The sequence below is a fragment of the Aedes albopictus genome, chromosome 1 (assembly GCF_035046485.1).
Source record: "Aedes albopictus strain Foshan chromosome 1, AalbF5, whole genome shotgun sequence".
NCBI lineage: Eukaryota > Metazoa > Arthropoda > Insecta > Diptera > Culicidae > Aedes > Aedes albopictus.
Genome location: NC_085136.1, coordinates 332,563,950 through 332,581,513, shown reverse-complemented (window position 1 = coordinate 332,581,513; position 17,564 = coordinate 332,563,950). Strand labels below are relative to the sequence as shown.

Here is a 17,564-nt window from a genome sequence, read left to right as displayed (position 1 = left end):
TTTGTTTATGATTTAGTTAAACAGTGTTGAATTTACAATTAATCAGCGAGAATTGTTACTCTAACGCCACAATCTTTCCAGAGGACCGTGAAATCACCTTCATTGTGGGAAGACTCGGCAACATGCAGTTGATCATCGACGGTCACCTGTACACCCGGTCTCAAATCAGGGAACGCATCATCATTTGGCACTGCTCTCGGCAAAGATCTGGGTAATTGCATTCGATTTACTTATTTAGAATAACTTCGGCAGTGACGAGTTTTGTGTTATTATCCTTCACAGATGCAAAAGTCGGATCAGCACCCTGCGAGGCGAACCAGGGACGGCCTACTCCTTCCGTGAGGACCACAATCACGAGACCAAATTTGACTTCAAGAATAGGGACATTAAGGTTCTCAAGGTGGCCAAGTTGTTGATTGTTGGCAAAAACCGTTAGATCGCGTTGATTTTAGTTTCAGGTTTAACATTCAAATAAAAATTAGTTTTTCGTAATTTTAGTCTTGATTCTGTTGGACACAATTCTTCGAAAGAATTGAAAAAAAAATAAAAATAATTGATAAAAAAAATAGAAATTTCACTAACCATTGTCATTATGAATGTACATTTCAGACAATAAATCTGATGAGAGTAATATTTACGTCGTGTGCACCGCCGAAGGGGAGTACAAGATTCAGGAGAAACCTGCAACTACAGCGAGACAAACAAAAACAACCAAATATCCATCTAAGGCTTCGTCACCGATACGGGTTGTTTGCATCCTAGGCGGATTTACATTTCCGATTTCCAATGCCGATGAAGTGGAACGATTGGAAAAAACCATTTCGGAACGGGCCGACATCCGCGAGGAATATGTAAGATATTTTCAATTGGGAGGGAAGTAGTACTAGAGTGATTTTGCTAGATTGGAATGGCATTTTGCAGGTGAAAGTGTTGAAACGCAAATCGAAACATATCAAACTATTCCAATTTATGCCGTCAGTTTTCTCGGACGAAGCTCTGGAAAGATATAACTTCAATGGAGCAAACGTGCTTGGTAGGCGCAAGATCGCCATGAAAGGTTACAATATTTTCAGCAGTTGTTTCATGGGTGAGTTCAACGGCTTTGACAGTAATAACGATGTATCTAGTAAAATCTTATTCCACAGATGCTTACGAATCGGAAGGGCTAACCATGGAAGAACTTGCCAACCAAATAACAACGGCCATCAAGCAGACTCGTAACAGAATGCGTCAGCGTACCTTCCGGGTGAAGAGATCTATCGAGAAGATGTTGAAGGAAAAATCGGAACACTAGCCGGTTATGTTCGTTCTGGAATAAACTGGAAATTTCACTGATAACCCATAGGACAGATAGGTGAAGTACTAGATTTGTAGTAATGAGCTGAATTTTAGTATGGTGAGAAGGTCAATTCTCCGTTTCTGCAATGAAATTGTGCAAAAAGCATGGGTATTATAATTCCTTGCCTAATTTGACGCTGTTTGAGCAAAACTTTGGGCAACAGTGTTGTTGTTTTCTCCATTTCTTGCAACATAAACAACATAGTTATCCAAAGTTTTTCTCAAACAGCTTCAAATTAGGCAAGGAATGATAATACCCACGCTTTTTGCACTATTTCATTGCAGAAACGGAGAATTGACTTTCTCACCATATTAAAATTCAGCTCATTACTACAAATCTAGTACTACACCGAACGTGCCCCATTGGGACTCTTGTAGAAAATAATTAATGTAGTACAAGATAAGATTCATACCTGACCGATTATGTATTTTGTACTTATTTGATTATAGCGAATCAACTTAATAATTTTCATGTAAACAATATAAAAGCATCATGATTTTGATATGAGTTATATTTGATTTCGATGCTATTACTAAAATATTATTTTTCTAAAGTAAATAAGTTAAACATATAACTCAGCTGAAGCAGAAAAAAAACAACCAATTGGCAAATAATGTCTGTATACAGTTGTTGAACACTGTAAGACGGCATCGCTTAATTTCTTAATCTAGTACCTCATTTATGCGTTACCAAACCACATCAAACTGTTTCCTTTGTTTATCAGAAATAGCCGTGGAGGACATTAAGCTGGAAAGCATTCCCATCCAAGTGGATTCTACACTTTCAACCACCGGTAATGCAGTACTAGAACAACTAACAGAAACTCACAAAAATAAGGATATAAAGCGGCAAAAAGTAGACCTACGTGTACATGAAGGTGCGGCCGGCAAACCACTTCATATGCAGCTAAACATCAACCAAAAAGAGCGACGTCCTCCGAGTAGAAAGCATTCCAAATCAGTTCGCGTGGCTGGATTTGAATTTCCTCTGACATGCGAAGAAGATGTCGACCGATTGGAACTGATGGTCAAACGGAATCCTATCATCAGAAACCAATATGTGAGTTTTCATCGGATGTTCTGCCCTCATTTTGCCTCATTTTGATTTTCAATTCTTCCAACAGATCAAATATCTGGCAGCGAATAAACTACCCAACATGGAGATTGCTCACATCCTTTACCGATTTTACAACGACGAAGCCCTCACGAATTTCAACTGGACTGGCCAGGAACGGTACGACTCTAGTGCTTCGGGTAAAAAGAAAGCCATGCAAAAGTTCGACATTTTCAATTCATGTATGCTAGGTAAATCTAATGCTTTCTTCTACAGCTCTGGCTTTTTTGCACGACTAACGCACCTTCCCATTTTCCGATTGCAGAAGCGTGGTCCAGCCATGGTGTTACGCAGGATGCTTTGGCTGGTTCGCTGAAGAAAGCTGTACAACTGGTTGCTCGACGACGGTACAATCTCATCTACAATCACCGGAAACGACTTCAAGCGCTGGATCCCGAGCACTGATGTTTTCCAGTGGAGGTCGTGAAATAACACAGCTTCATACACAGTTATCATTTAACTAAAATTTTCTTCTAAATTAGTACCCTTGTTGAGTTTTACCTTCTTATATTTTGATCGTAACTAGAAAAATACAATATATTTCTTTTTTGATCTAGTACTCACACGTTTCAATCGTTTTCTTCTAACAAATTCTTCAATTTGAATGGAACAATTTCAATTTCAATTTTATACAATTAAGTTTTTCTGTTACCCTTACAGCAACTACTGGGAACAAAAGAGAAACGTCTACCACTTATCCGAAAATTGAAATCATCTGTCAAATACGATTGCATCCACCACAAAAAAATCCAACGATTTCGCAACTGCACTGTTTACTGAGAAGATCTAGCGCAGAAGGGGCATCTGGAAAAGTTCCATTGTACAGCGGCAGCGACATCTACATAGCAATGGAGGACCTGGTAAAAATCTATTCTCCCAACCCGGCTCTCTACACTGCCCGACTGTTGGACATAATATTCGGTAGAGAGATACTGGTGGGTGCTTGCACTAGACGACTGGTGGATGATGGTGATTTGGAACAACTGGATTCTCATAAACTGCGATCTGTGATTGGTAAGGACGTTTCTCTGCCTGTTGGGTAGTACCAGATCGGTATTCAATCAACACTTTTTTTTTGTTTGCAGTACATGTGATTAATGTTTTCAAAAAACAAAACATTGAATTATCAGAGTCGACTGTATTGGAATACGTTCATCATCGGCTTTGCTTCCTAAATCAAGTTAAAAGGGAGTAGTTGTGTAAAAGCAGGCTGTTTGATCGAAAACTGTACTAGTACTTTATCAGTACAATTTTCTGGTGCAATATTCAAAAAAACATGATTTGATTGGTATGGCTATATACAAATCGCTGAATCTTTTCAACTTGCTAACATTGTTCTTCTTTATAGATCAGCGTAATCTGAAACAGGCAACAATGGTTATCAACGTTCCATGGAATCGAATACAGTATTGAATTGTTTATTTCGAGGAAATATATAAAATTTAAAAAATCAACGAATCTTATACTTCTTTACATAAATTGAGCCATTTCTACCACTTGATGTATTCTAAAGTAACCGTTCTTGTATCGTTATGCGTTTCCAGGTTCCCCTAAACTCCGGGCGGCCAAGTTCGGTTACACCCAGAAGGGAAGGGCGATGCTGCTGTACAACGGATATGCCTACATCAAAGACCGCCAGGCCCAGAAGAGCTGCAACTGGAAGTGCTCGTTGTTCGGAAAGCTGAAATGCCGAGCCAGGGCCGTCACGAAGGAGGTTAACGGGCGGCAGATGATGAAAATCACCAAACCCCTGCATAACCACACTCGCGACGTGTATTCGTTTGATAAGTGTAAAAAATTTAAAGAATAAGTTTATGGCAAAAATGTCAGATGTTCTATCATAACGAAACAAGCAAACTTTTTGTTGTATCAGTAATCAACTTAGAATCACGTTCTAAAAATTTACGTAAAAATAAAATGTACTCTTCTATCATTTAGGTACAAATTCTAGTACTTCATGTCTTAAGATATTGTTTCGAGTATATTTTTGGTGGTATTCTATGCCTTCCTTGTCCTCATTATCACTTAATTTTTCTCCCAAAAAGATTGAATGATATCGGGTCTTCGATTAGTGAAGACATTAGTGGTAATGTAGTACTAGAATACTGAGTGCAGACAAACTGAAACCTAATTGATACGACACGAGTGAGTCACTAACACTTTTATCTGTATCCCCAACAGAAAACGTAATCTATGTATTGTCGAAGCGTGGCACCAAGCATCTGTTTCACGATGGAAACACCTACACCCCAAATGAGCGACCCTACCCAGGGCAGCGGTCCCGAACGTGGAAATGCTCGTTGTACTACCGGCTCAAGTGTCGCGCCCGCATTGTCACCAGTGAAGCCGATGGGCTACCCAAGCTGCGGGTGGTGGTTGCTGAGCATACCCACTCGAAAGTGTTCCCCAATTTAACGCATAAATTTCGCAGTTTGTTCTAGTGGGTTGAACAAATTTAACAATCTAGTCTACTATTCAGGGATCTCAATGTTTTATAAGTGAACAACCATGCATGCTTTAAGAACTTTTTTTACAATAGGAAAGATGCGGATTCTTCGTAATTCTACCTTTTTTATTATATTCCATTTATTCATAATATATAGGTTAGACTGGGTCAACAAAGTCGATTTTTCGGAACCAAGCTTTTTCGATTCCTTTTAGCGTCTAAAACAACTGTGCAAAATTTGGGAGCGATTGGTTGCTTCCCCGTATTCCGCAATGCGATTGAAATTTGTATGAAATTTAGTATGGGAAAACGTGCTTTTATGCATTTTCCTCATAAATTGAAATTTTTGGTCTAGGATATGCCGAAAAACTTTGCTGAAGACCGCAAAGTAATCCGACATTTGTGAAAAAAGTTATTACGTACAGATTGCCCGCTGTTGCTTAACATTTAACATGTAAAAGAATAACATCAATAATAAAATCTCAATTTTTGGCCTAAGTTACCAAACGAATAACTTTTTTCACAAGCGTCGGATCACTTTGCAGTCTTCAGCAAAGTTTTTCGGCATATCCTAGGCTACACTTTAACGTCATTAGTTACATGGTATTGGACAAAAGAATTAAACTTATGAGGAAAATGCAAAAAAGTACGTTTTCCCATACTAATTTCCATACAACTTTCATTCGCAATGCGGAATACGGGGACGCAACCAATCGCTCTTAAATTTTGCACAATTGATTGGGACGCTAATATAGATTGAACAAGCTCTGTTCCGGGTTGATGCTATCAAATTAAAAGTTTCTCCATACAACGTTGACCCACTCTAATATGGGTATTTTTTTTTTTTTTGTTTAAAGAGACTTTACCTCTGGGGCATTCGTCTCTGAATGTAGGTATTCAGTAGAGTGCGTCTGATGGAGTACTAGATTTGTAGTGATGAGCTATATAATGCCCATGATGTTTACACTGTTTCATTGCAGAAGAGAAGAATTTATGATCTCATCATACAAACATCCAGCTCAGTACCCTACATCTAGTACTACATAGATCCTGCCCTACAGGTGTAGTTTGCAGTCAAAACTTTGCAGGCACATGGTAGGATGGCACATATTTCCCAGATGGAGGAGAACGTGCCTCTGGAGCCTATCTACTGATATGTTCTGGCTACGCATATTGTATTTTCATGATATAACAAGAAGTTCTACATACTGGATACCGTCACTTTCAGAATATCACAGTTCTTTGATTTATTTGCCATATGTTTCAATTAATTCTTTTTTTGCAATTTCTCATCGTAATAGGCTGTTTTACCTCACGCAAATCTGACAGGAAAAGGCCTACTTTCCCACACCTAATTAACAGTTCTGTAATGATTCATTACAGCACTGATTTGCGTTGCGTAATGAACCATTACAGCACTGTTTTCAGTTTTGGTCAACTTCTTGAGGCTTTCTGGACGCAGTTTTGAAAAATTGTGACAACTGCACAGTATAACCTATTATGATCAGATTTTCTTAAACATTGGCTATGAACATCAGTGTGCAGCAAGGGGCTAGACACGTATTAGCATATTGAGTGTATTCGAAGTATATTAGTATATTTGCGGTATATTAATGTATTAATGTATATTAATGTATTACCATCAAAGTAATCGTACTGGCTGAAATCAAGACTGTGACAGATGAATCAAAAAACAGACAGACAGATGTTTATCGAGAAAATCGGCCGCAGAGTTTGCTACGATGCACTAATCTATTTCAGTATACTATAATATACTAAGCCAAGAATTATACGTGTCTGGCCCCTTGGTGTGCAGTTTGATGAAAAAGTTTTGTTGAAAACTATCCTCAAGGGTAATTTATGAAATTGCAAAAAACGTTGTACGCAACTCGGTGCAGAACAAGGTGTCATTCTGCACCTTGTTGCGTAAACTACTATTACTACATTGTATCAGTAAACGTATCATGCTTTAACGACTATTTTATACAATTACAGATATTGTTTTCGTAGTGAATAACGTGGGTGGCCTTCAACTATGCGTAGATGGGTATCCCTTCATCCGATCGAGGACAACCGACGATGTTCAGTATTGGACGTGTAAACAACGAAAACGTCTAGGGTAAGTCGATGAAAGTATGCTCTTTTTTCCTTCCATAGCTAATCGTTTCCATTCGCAGCTGCCCGGTTCGTGCCTCCGTACGTCGTCGAGAGAAAGGACAAAAACCACTGGTCAAGGCGAGCGGATGTCACAACCATCTGATTATCACGGAGTGCCAGAAATATGGAGAAAGTTCCATGGTAATGCAAACGATGGCACGTGACGCCAAGTTGTGGCAGAGAAAAGGAAACGTGTCACGTCAAAGAAAATGCGAGCAGCACCAGCGGAATAGTGTTTCTTGAAATCTAGTTATATATATTTGAGAGAAGCTTCGTCTAGTTGCGTTCTAGTACTGCATTGATTTGTTTCGGCCTCTGCAATTTGAACTTAGACAACGTATTTTTAAATGAATAGTTTAATACATCAACCACAGTTTGTATACATTTATAACAAAAAAGTATTATTTTTGATGCGTCGTGACTAGTTTATCAATATTGTTTACAATTATTTCAATAGTTCTCAATAATTACATCTGTTTTTTTTAATGCCTCCTCAGTCAAACGAAGATATGCCGGTGCCCAGATCGAGTACCGAGGCAGAGACGTGACGTTTTCGCCGAGCTGCCGCGGTATGCCAAAAATGACTCTGGAAGGGTACGTCTACATTCGCAATGCTGGCAATGCCACCAAAATGTACTGGCTTTGTGAGCGTGGAAAGCGATTCAAGTGTCGCGCCCGTGCGATAACGTACCGAGGCACAGGGCGCATCACCATCAATGAACACTCCCACAATCACATGCCGGGATTTTAGAAAAAAGTAGCATTGATGGAATAAAACTCGATGATAAAATATACTCCGTTTGTGCCATACATCTATTTCGTAGTACTAGATCAGCGATGTTCATTTGTGACTAACTTCCCGTTTCAGATACCCGAACTTCTCTAGTACCCAATATTCACATTGACCTCGTTCATTTCAGATACCTCGAAACCAACCTTCAACAGACTGCTATTCATCAAAGGACAACGTGGCCCGAAACTGATCTTCGATGGATATTCTTTCAACAGAAACAAAGGCCACGGTCAAGCCACCTACTGGCGTTGTACGAAACATCAATCGCTCGGCTGCAAAGCCAAATTGGTTACCACAAATCTTGGCAAAAAGATTTCCATCGGGACTCCGGTTCACTGTCACATGGCTGATTACGGTCAATTGATCTGAATATCGGAAGGAATAAAACAGGCTGGGAAGGGTTCGGACGATATTTGAAACAGTAATTGAAATGTTGTACTAGATTCTTGGAACTGATCTTTGATGCTTTTGCGATTCCTGCGGTTTCAGCCATTATGTAATGCTTTGTAGATCACTATAGTAACTGTAGTACAGCCTTGATTAAGTGTCAATTTTGGTGTATTTTTTGAGAAATTATATATCGGATGTTTTCATCTAGTACTGCGTTTATGTTTTCTTCAAAGATGCAGAGCTTTGCGATCAATTTTTGCGTTGTGTTATTTGTGTATCATGCCCGCTTAACAAAACAAAACATATTCATTTCAGATCCACTGAATCCTGCTCACAACAGGCTGCTGTTTATAGTGGGACAGCGCGGTCGAAAGTTGGTATTTGACGGATTTTCTTTTCACATAGACAGACACCGAAACGAGTTCATCTATTGGCGTTGCTCAAAGCATTCTTCGCTTGGTTGCAGAACAAGATTGAAAACCACAAATAAAGGTAAAAAAGTATCCATCGGTACGCCGGTGCATTGTCAATATATTTGAGGAACTGTGGATGACAAATAGTGTTTCGTGAAATTAGACATGACATTCTCCGAAATCGTGTTTCTATAACAAACAATAAAGTGATATTTTACAAGTTTTTATGTTTTGTGTTCATTTTCACGAATAAGCAAGTCACGTATGGTTGTGCAATGATCTAACATCTCTTCTTATCGTTATTTCAGATTTCAAACAATACTTCAGCGAACTGACACCAACTGCGACAAAGAAGCCCACTACCATAACCCTGGACAACCAAGAGTTGGATTTCGTGCCCGGTCAACGTGGTACCAGCTTGCTCCGGATCAACAACTATTGCTACGCCAGAAATAACAAATCACAAAACTCGACCTACTGGGTGTGCCGTACCAGAACGCAACACCGGCCGTGCAATTCCCGAGTCGTTACCACGCTGAAAAACAACGGACTGTATCGGGTCGTGATCACCAATCCGGTGCATCTCCACGAACCCAACAAATCCAGTGCCTATAGAAGAGTCGAGCAGGTCAGGAGGAGACCCAAACTGGTGGCACCGAAGCCGGTACTGGAGGAATTTTTCACTTTCACGTTTGATTCGGACTAGAACTGGAATGAGTTCAAGTAAAATTATTTTATTTTGTTTTGGTTGTTCAACCAAAAGAAAGAGTTTTTAAATACAGATAGTGCCATAACGTCATACCATTCAGTACAGCCAGTAATATAAGATGATTCCTTACTGATACTGATGGGTTATGCAGTACTAGAATAAACTTACATTTTCTAACCGAAACTCGTACACTGTTTGCGGACTTTTGTACTCCTTAGACTGTCGATGGTTGCTTAACTGAGATTAGTTACAGTAGATGAGTGAGGTGAGGCGAATTAAAGGTGCTAAAGCAACAGTCTCTGCTCGATCTTGATCGAGTGCAGTTTTCTCACTACGTCATGGGGCATCGAAATGTCTCACCACCTCAACTGGATCATGTTAAAATAGACTTGTTTAGTCCGACAAATAATAAAATGAAAACAACTCTGTTTATAAAAATGAGTTTGATTTGACTGCTTGGAGCATGTGCGTTATCTTCTTGATAATTAAACTCATGATATTATTTTTATCGTTGTAGATTTCAGTCTGACTCTACGATAACGATATCGGAGTTTGTTTTGATGAATCGTTGTGTTGTTAAACAGACAACAATTTAGAAATACAACAACCAGTTTTACACTAAATTATCAGCACAACACTATCTCTGTAGGGTACAAAATGTATGTTTTCTGGAATATGTGAATACTTATGACCCTTTATTTACAGTTACAAATGTGCCGCCCGGGTTACATCCATTAATGAGCCCAATGGCAAGCTTATTTCCTACAATGGTGAACACAATCATGGAATCGTAGGAAACAGACACAGACGAAGCGATCGAAAGCGAGTTGGAGCAGAACGATGAGCAGAATTTTCGGATCAATGTGTGTTCATCAAGTCAGAATTAATTATTCCCCCGAATAAAGCTGTGTGCGATACTGTGAAACTATTGTTTGTGTTTGTCAAAGCATCTATCGTTGTTCTAGAATGCTTATCATTTGTATGTTTTTCAGCAAAAAATGACGTAGCCTATGTGCAGACAAAACAAGGTATACAACTATCAATCAATGGTTATTTGTTCAAACCATGGAAATCGGTAAACAACGTAGGATTATGGCAGTGTCTTCAGTTTTCTGAATATGAGTAAGTATAGTGTAGTACTGGACTTGCAAGGTTCTACTTGATTTGTAACAAAATCAGAAGTATTTTTTGAAAGCTATTTAATGTATTTAAATAATTAGAGTATTATGTGCTTCTTGGCCCAGTATTCTAGTACTTTCTAGTACTTATATCGCATTATATAATTTCGCATTCTTGAGATATCGAACTTTTTTTTATTTACTTTCAGCTGCCCGGTACAGGCTAGCACGGAACGAACCAAGGATGGAAAACAAGCTCGCATTTCAATTCAAGGGCAGCACAATCACCCCGTTTTCAGAGATCATTCCAGAAACGTCACAATGCGACCAGTTATGAAAACCTACAGTAGAAAAAAACTCTAATCCTCAAAAGGAATATCAAATTGCTGCTATTTGTGGTCAACATTGTGAAGAAAAAATAAATTCCCAACTTCTCTACTCAAGTCTAGCTTTCTCAGTTTAGAAGTGGTAGCACTGATTGACACGGTTCAAACCATTCGCTTACTAACACAACGAATTTCATTTCAGTTCTTGATGTGGACCATCCAACCGTCCAATACATTGCGACCAACAAATCGCGTAGATTGATGGTAAATGGCCACTCTTTCACTCGTAAAAAGCGAACCGAGCGGTATACAATCTGGGAGTGTTGCCAATCGAGACCACTAGGGTGCAAGGCTGCGGTCACAACCTATCTGGAGAACACCGGTGCAGTAAACATTCGTGGATCGCACAATCACGCCGTCGTAACGGAACGACGGAGATTGGGCCAGCGAAAGCAGCTGATGGAGCAACGTCAGCGAGAGAGAATACGTAGGAAAATAGAGGATAGATAGAGGAAGCGACAGTTTAATTCTTGAAGTAGTGCTTCCTAATCTCGAAATCCTACACAATATGGTGTATTTTTCAACGAACTGCTAATTCGAAATGATATACACTGAACAAATAAACTTAAAATCTGTGTGGTATGTGCAGTTCTAGTACTTCATTCGTTTAAACCCCACGGTCTCTCATCATTCTTGTTTATCTACAGATGTAACTTTTACAATGCAAAAAATACTGCTAATTTAGGGTTTGGGGTTTGAAACGATAAATCAATTCCTCAAATTATCAAAACCACTCATACGACATATCTGATTTTATCACAGCAAAATCAGTTTTTTTTTATCACTGAATTCTTTTTTGGAGTAGTGAGCAGCGGTAAACTAATCTGTGGCAAACTGTTTGTTTCATTTAATCTGTTGTTTACGCATGTCTTTGCACTCGTAGCAGGAAACGGAACCGAACCTCAAGTCCAGTATACGATCAGTAGTCGTGGAACGCCGCTGCTATTGCTCGACGGGTTCACCTTTACCAGGGATAAGGAACGTAACAGTTTTACCTCGTGGAAATGTGCTCAACATCGCACGCACAGGTATGGTGGTTACTGGTAACGAAAAGCTCGCTCTAGTATTTCATATTTTACCATTCACTCTTGTACTCCTTATAGCTGCAAGGCTCGTGCCAACGCCGTCCGGGATCGCAGTGGCCAAAAAAAAATCGTAATCAAACACTCGCACAATCATCCGCTCGTAACCGAGCGAAGAAAGAAAAGTTCCTCTAGATAAATAAATGCGCTACTTCTAGTACCTCAGCCATAGCTAACCGACAACTGAGTTTTTTCATTGATTATTTTGTTGTTTTTTTTTTCAAAATAATGTTTGCTTCACAATCTTATTTGTTCTTTTATATTACCTTGAAGCAATATTCTGAAATTATAGTATTATTTTCGAATTATCTGTATTGTCACGGTCGCCATGTACTATGTTGTTCTCTTGTCTTCAACATTTTATCAAAGCCATGGCCAATTCGAAAGCCAAAAAGGGCTTTTCAAATTCAGCCTTGCAATTGACATGATCTAGTACAACAGTAGTCTTCAATAACTCTTGTGGTGATCTTTTTGCTCAACATCTGAACTTCTCAAATTCTGACTCGGCATGATGTGCATCAGATGTACAATGAGCTGCCAATTTTCAGTTAATGGAATGGTCTTTTTTCTACCTCAACAAATTGTCACGCATATGCATAAATTCTTCAATTTCAAAATGTTGTTTAAGCTCTTGCTCCAGCTGAGGAAAAAACATGTCGGACCAAGATGGTCAAAATACCTAAACTTGGGAGATCATTCAGTAGTATTCTAGTACTTCAGTGATTATCTTTTGTTTGTTTTCTATGCTGTCTTAGCACATGTAGACAAGCAATAATGTACAGCTGTGTTCTTTAAAATAGCAGTGAAAGCCGTTTTCCATACAAAATGGCCAACTTTGACCAGCTGTAACTTTGTTCTGCTTTGAGCGATTGAGCTAAAAATTTGACAGCGAGCTACAAATATTGTGAATATTGTTTTAGTAAAATCTGAGAATTTTTGAAGCACTTGGAAAAAAGTTAAACACTATGTGAAATTGATCAAAATAATAGCAGTGTTTGTTTTGATTATTTTTATTCATCCAACATTTTCAAAAATTTTAACCTTATGCGTTAACTTCTAATCAAGGAGGAAACTGTTTAAATAGCATGCGAAAATATGTCTAGCTTCTTCAAGATAAAGCTACACTTCAATTTATTTACACTGCTATTATTTTGAACAATTTCACATAGTGTTTAACTGTGTGGTGCTTCGAAAATTCTCAAATTTTGTTAGAACAAAATTGATCATATTTGTAGTTCGCTGTCAAATTTTCAGCTCAATAGCTCATAGAAAAACAAAGTTACAGTATGTCATATTTGGCCATTTTGTATGGAAAACGGCTTTCACTGCTATTTTTAAGAACACAGCTGTACATTATTCACACCATAAACTGTTAATTTCCAGTCAAGAAGTGGTTCGCTAGCACCTCAATGTAAAGCTTCTAATCATATCATACAATTTTCCCCAGCACCAGTAACCTACACGGTGAACGCTCGTGGCAATCGGCGAATATGACACTTGGGATACCTTTTCGATGCGGAGAAAAGACGACACAAATCCACCAGTTGGCGATGCTGCCAGGCAAAGAAGCTTCAGTGAGTGCCCTTCGCAAATGCTTCCATTTCTGATGGTTAACAACATACGTTTCTTCTCCGTTTCAGGTGTAAGGCTCGGATAGTCGAGCGAATCTCCAAGTGGGGCGAGCCATCATATGAACTCGTGCGGTCTGTGCACAATCATGGTGTCGTTCCTGGTGACGCGCCGCTGGGATTAAGCTTCAAATTTTAAGAAGCAGTAAATAAATTATTTTTTCATGAGTTAAAAATGTTTCCTTTTTTATATTGAAAAACATCTATGGGTATAAATTAAAATAAACATTTTAGTACTTCATTTTCATGCCTGTTCTTTTCATAATTTACTTTGGAGCAGTTTGTAACGATATCTCGTCATTCAACAGATGTTACCGAAGTACAATACGTGTTGAGCGCTCGTGGAGGCTTACAGCTATGCATCGATGGCTTCCGCTAGACACGTGATCGGATTAAAGATAACAAAATTGTCTACCGTTGCGTGCACTACAAACCGCTAGGGTGAGCATTGTCATCTGAGCAGTAGTTGATGTGCCATATCTTACTCTGCTTTTTGTGTTACAGATGCAAAGCACGTGCCCACACCGATAAGGATGACCCCAAGGTGAAGATTATCGAGATGGAACACAACCATCCACTGAAGATGGACCGCCGGAAAAGTGGAGCCCTGAGACAGCTACTGGAGCAACGCAAGCAGGAAAACCGAGCGACGGGTGGACGTACAAGTCGAAAAAAGTGATGGCGATCTGTTTTTCGGCGATAATCTAGTACCTCATGCAGTTTGTAGGGACTTCGTTTGGTATATTCAATTTGAAAGAGCAGTTGAAATCGGTTGAATACTGAGATTTTATAAGCGTCGAAGCGTCTTCAATCTGAAAATCAGGAATCGGCTGGTAGTTTATTTGTAATCATTTAGTCTTAGAGACGTCTTCATGGTAGTTTATTCTGGTTGATGAATAAATCAATAAGGCAACTATGATTAATATGTTGATGTATGCCTAAGCTTCTGAGACAAAAAATCAGTTATTTTAGTACAGGCACATTTGGCCGTCCTGAAATAATCACATTCACATTCAAACAATTGCAGAACTAAGCATATCGCCCGTCCCACGACCAGTAAGGACGATTACTACGAAGCTATTCCGTGTTCAACAGAGCAAACCGATTATTGTCGCTACCGTCGAGGGGTTCGCCTTTCCGTTACAATCAGAAGAGGAAGTGGACCGTTTGGAGTATTCCGCTCGAAGAGATCAGCTCATTCGTGATCAATATGTAAGCAATGCGGTGGTCAAGTAATCTAGTACTTCTAACTGACATGTTTTCGATATTTTCCAACAGGTAGCGTTGTTGCAGGAAGTGAAACCTCACCATCAGGATCCATCTAATGTTTTTGCAGACCTGTTTTCCGACGAGGCACTTCTCGGGTACAACTATTACGGGAAAACGAACCGAGCGAAGAAGAAGAAAGCCATGCGGAAGTATATCATATTTACCGATTGTATGGTTGGTAGGTGGAGGTGTACTTGATCAACTAAAGCTGTTGTCATTCATAAGTGATTCATTTTGCAGATGCATGGCTTTCGCATGGGGTTACGGAAGAAAGTTTAAGAATATCTATCGTTAAGGTCATTGCACGACTTAACCACAAAGTACGTAGCAGAGGATATCGAAAAAACCCTTCAAGCGTTGCAACGCAGGATGGTGCCGAAGTCGGGGAAGAACTTTATTGAAAGAAGTGTGAAAATTTTCCAGCGATGCTAAGAAGTAATGATTTGTTATGGTGCAGGTAGTTCCCATGGTTAAGATCATTCCGTAAAGAACACTGCAGTACTAGATTGCAACATCTTGGAATCGATAAACGACTCTTGAATCAATCTGTTCATTAAGTTTTAATTCGCATTCTACATATATTAGGGAAAACGCCTGCATTTACTCAACTATGCTAATATTTCTTTTACAAAATCGTCGACAATATTGAACGCCTGGAAAACACCGTCCATGGAAAATCAGACATCTTCAAAAATAATTGAAATTATTCCCAAATTTTAGTACTGCGATGTGAACTTGGAATATTTGAAATGCAAATGGTGACTGCCAACGTTAGAATAAATACCCAAGTAACCACGAGGCACTATAATCCACCTGGAAGCGAATATAATGCTATTAAGGAGCTGACACGCTTTACATTGGCCGCTTAATAGTCCTGTGTGCCAAAAGTGGCGAAATATAGTGCTAATGGTTACTAGGGTATAATTTTATTATTATAATAAAACAGTAAACATTGGACTAATATTATGTTATATATCTACAGAAATTATCAGTTGAGCCTCTAATATCTAATTGTATAAACTTTTTCAACTCCCACAGCGTGCAAGTGTCATACATCTAAACCGAAGAAGCAAACTGAGCAATGGTTCACTGTCGATGCGTTCCAGTACGTAGAGAATCGCAAGGGTAATCTCAATCTTTTCTACCAAGGATACGAGTATTTACGGAGACGTGTTGCCGACCAAGCAACCATGTGGGAATGTAACAAGAAGAGAACCTGCGGGGCACGAGCCGTAACCCGAAACGGCAATCAAATCAAGCTTAACAAGTTTCAACACAATCATCCGCATTCGCGGCTGGCACGTGGTCCGGTTATTGTACCCGCCGTTAATCCGGTGCCGATCATGTACAAGGACGAGCCTCTGGATTTGAATGCTCTTGACGAGGCGATTTCGTAGAGTGCTTAGTAACAGTTATATCTGTCAAAGCATGCTGTATTATTATAATCTAGTACTTTCTAAATTTGGGCTAACAACAAACAAATAGTTAACTACAAACAAATAAATCAAACATTCCGTCTGAAATCTAGTACTTCATTTCAACCAATACACCAACCTTTGAGAACGTCACTAATCAATTTCATGATTTTCTTTCCAGATTTCTACGTTCGGTACGTGACCGGTTTCAGGGGCAGTCGCAAATTGAAAGTGGGCGAGTTCAGCTTTACCAAAAACAAGGAGTGTGCAAACAAAACGTACTGGTCCTGCGCCAGGGCCGGCATGGACAAATGCAAAGCGCGGGTGCTGACCTATACGCTGAAAAATGGCGAAGAGAATCTGGTGGTACGCTATCCCACGCATAATCACGGGCCGTTCTAGTACTGCACTGTATGGTAACATTAGCCAATGGAAGCAAGCATTTAGATTATGGAATCAAACTGATTTAGTGAGTTAGTAATTAAAATTTAATTTTCCCGATAATCACTAGGCCTTTTTGTTTCCAGGCACAACATATTTGCTTGAAGGATTCCTGTGGCTGGTAGAACGATGATTTCCATTCTCGATCATGAACTATTATATCCAATCAATGATCTTTTTAGCGGAATATGAAAACTGGTATAATTAACCATACATTAAGTTGAAAAAAAAACAGAAAATTCGATAAATGCATTAAGTAAATAACTATTTTGTTACTATTATTGTTAAAATATTATTAAGTTGACTCGCATGAACATTGTAATTATGAACTAGTACTGCATGCTTAACACTTTATTGACAAAAGGTGTTATTTCATGATTCATGGATCACGTGTGTATGGAACTATGTACTACATAGTCGTGTGTGATAATCTAGTACTTCATCATATGCTTTTTCGTTTCCATCCCGTTACAGCCTCGCTGAGTACGAGTTTCATGCAGCAATTTCAACCTCAAACACTTCTCTCGTCGCCTCAGTTCACCTTTAAAATATCCCAACGGAGCGGCCGTCATCTGCTGGTGGTAAATGGGGTAACATTTTTCCGGAATCGTCATCGCAACAACAAGCAGTACTGGAAGTGCAACCAGTACTACAAGTGCAAGTGTCCGTGCATTGTCGTGATCGATGAGATCAACTCGCGCATGAACGTGAAGCATGCGCACAACCACGACACGTCGTTGGGTGGCGCCGGTGGTGGTGCTAGTAGGAGAAACAGTCTTCCTCCGCCCATTTTGGATCCAAGTACCTTGGCCTTGACGGGATCATTTTTAAACGATAGTTTACTAGTTGGAAGCAATAGCGCACT

At 39.3% G+C, this 17,564-nt stretch overlaps 4 protein-coding genes and 2 long non-coding RNA genes across 6 annotated transcripts; all 6 read left to right on the top strand.

Moving 5' to 3' along the window:
- Positions 1–2,067: 2,067 nt before the first annotated feature.
- LOC115264253 (uncharacterized) lies at positions 2,068–4,719 on the top strand. The gene is made up of 3 exons (XM_029867917.2): positions 2,068–2,398; positions 2,463–2,643; positions 2,718–4,719. Exons 1-3 carry the CDS (start codon positions 2,240–2,242, stop codon positions 2,855–2,857), a joined length of 480 nt encoding a protein of 159 aa, XP_029723777.2. The 5' UTR covers positions 2,068–2,239; the 3' UTR covers positions 2,858–4,719.
- On the top strand, positions 3,301–9,357 carry LOC134284053 (FLYWCH-type zinc finger-containing protein 1-like). Its single transcript, XM_062842271.1, has 9 exons — positions 3,301–3,466; positions 3,997–4,231; positions 4,498–4,538; positions 4,634–4,882; positions 6,894–7,017; positions 7,076–7,287; positions 7,553–7,699; positions 7,976–8,203; positions 8,960–9,357. Exons 1-9 carry the CDS (start codon positions 3,301–3,303, stop codon positions 9,355–9,357), a joined length of 1,800 nt encoding a protein of 599 aa, XP_062698255.1.
- A 603-nt stretch (positions 9,358–9,960) lies between these two features.
- LOC134287827 (uncharacterized) lies at positions 9,961–10,916 on the top strand. The gene is made up of 2 exons (XR_009997568.1): positions 9,961–10,482; positions 10,688–10,916. It is a non-coding gene; the product is annotated as an uncharacterized LOC134287827 (long non-coding RNA).
- Positions 10,917–11,321: 405 nt separating this feature from the next.
- On the top strand, positions 11,322–12,129 carry LOC109403952 (uncharacterized). The gene is made up of 2 exons (XR_003896104.2): positions 11,322–11,892; positions 11,968–12,129. It is a non-coding gene; the product is annotated as an uncharacterized LOC109403952 (long non-coding RNA).
- A 642-nt stretch (positions 12,130–12,771) lies between these two features.
- LOC134284051 (uncharacterized) lies at positions 12,772–16,240 on the top strand. Its single transcript, XM_062842265.1, has 6 exons — positions 12,772–12,791; positions 13,587–13,649; positions 14,079–14,233; positions 14,602–14,786; positions 14,853–15,021; positions 15,882–16,240. The coding sequence occupies exons 1-6, from the start codon at positions 12,772–12,774 to the stop codon at positions 16,238–16,240; spliced, it is 951 nt and encodes a 316-aa protein (XP_062698249.1).
- On the top strand, positions 13,226–17,010 carry LOC115264241 (uncharacterized). The gene is made up of 6 exons (XM_062850833.1): positions 13,226–13,520; positions 13,587–13,719; positions 13,883–14,015; positions 14,079–15,021; positions 15,084–16,727; positions 16,786–17,010. The coding sequence occupies exon 5, from the start codon at positions 16,424–16,426 to the stop codon at positions 16,658–16,660; it is 237 nt and encodes a 78-aa protein (XP_062706817.1). The 5' UTR covers positions 13,226–13,520; positions 13,587–13,719; positions 13,883–14,015; positions 14,079–15,021; positions 15,084–16,423; the 3' UTR covers positions 16,661–16,727; positions 16,786–17,010.
- The last annotated feature ends 554 nt before the right edge of the window (positions 17,011–17,564 follow it).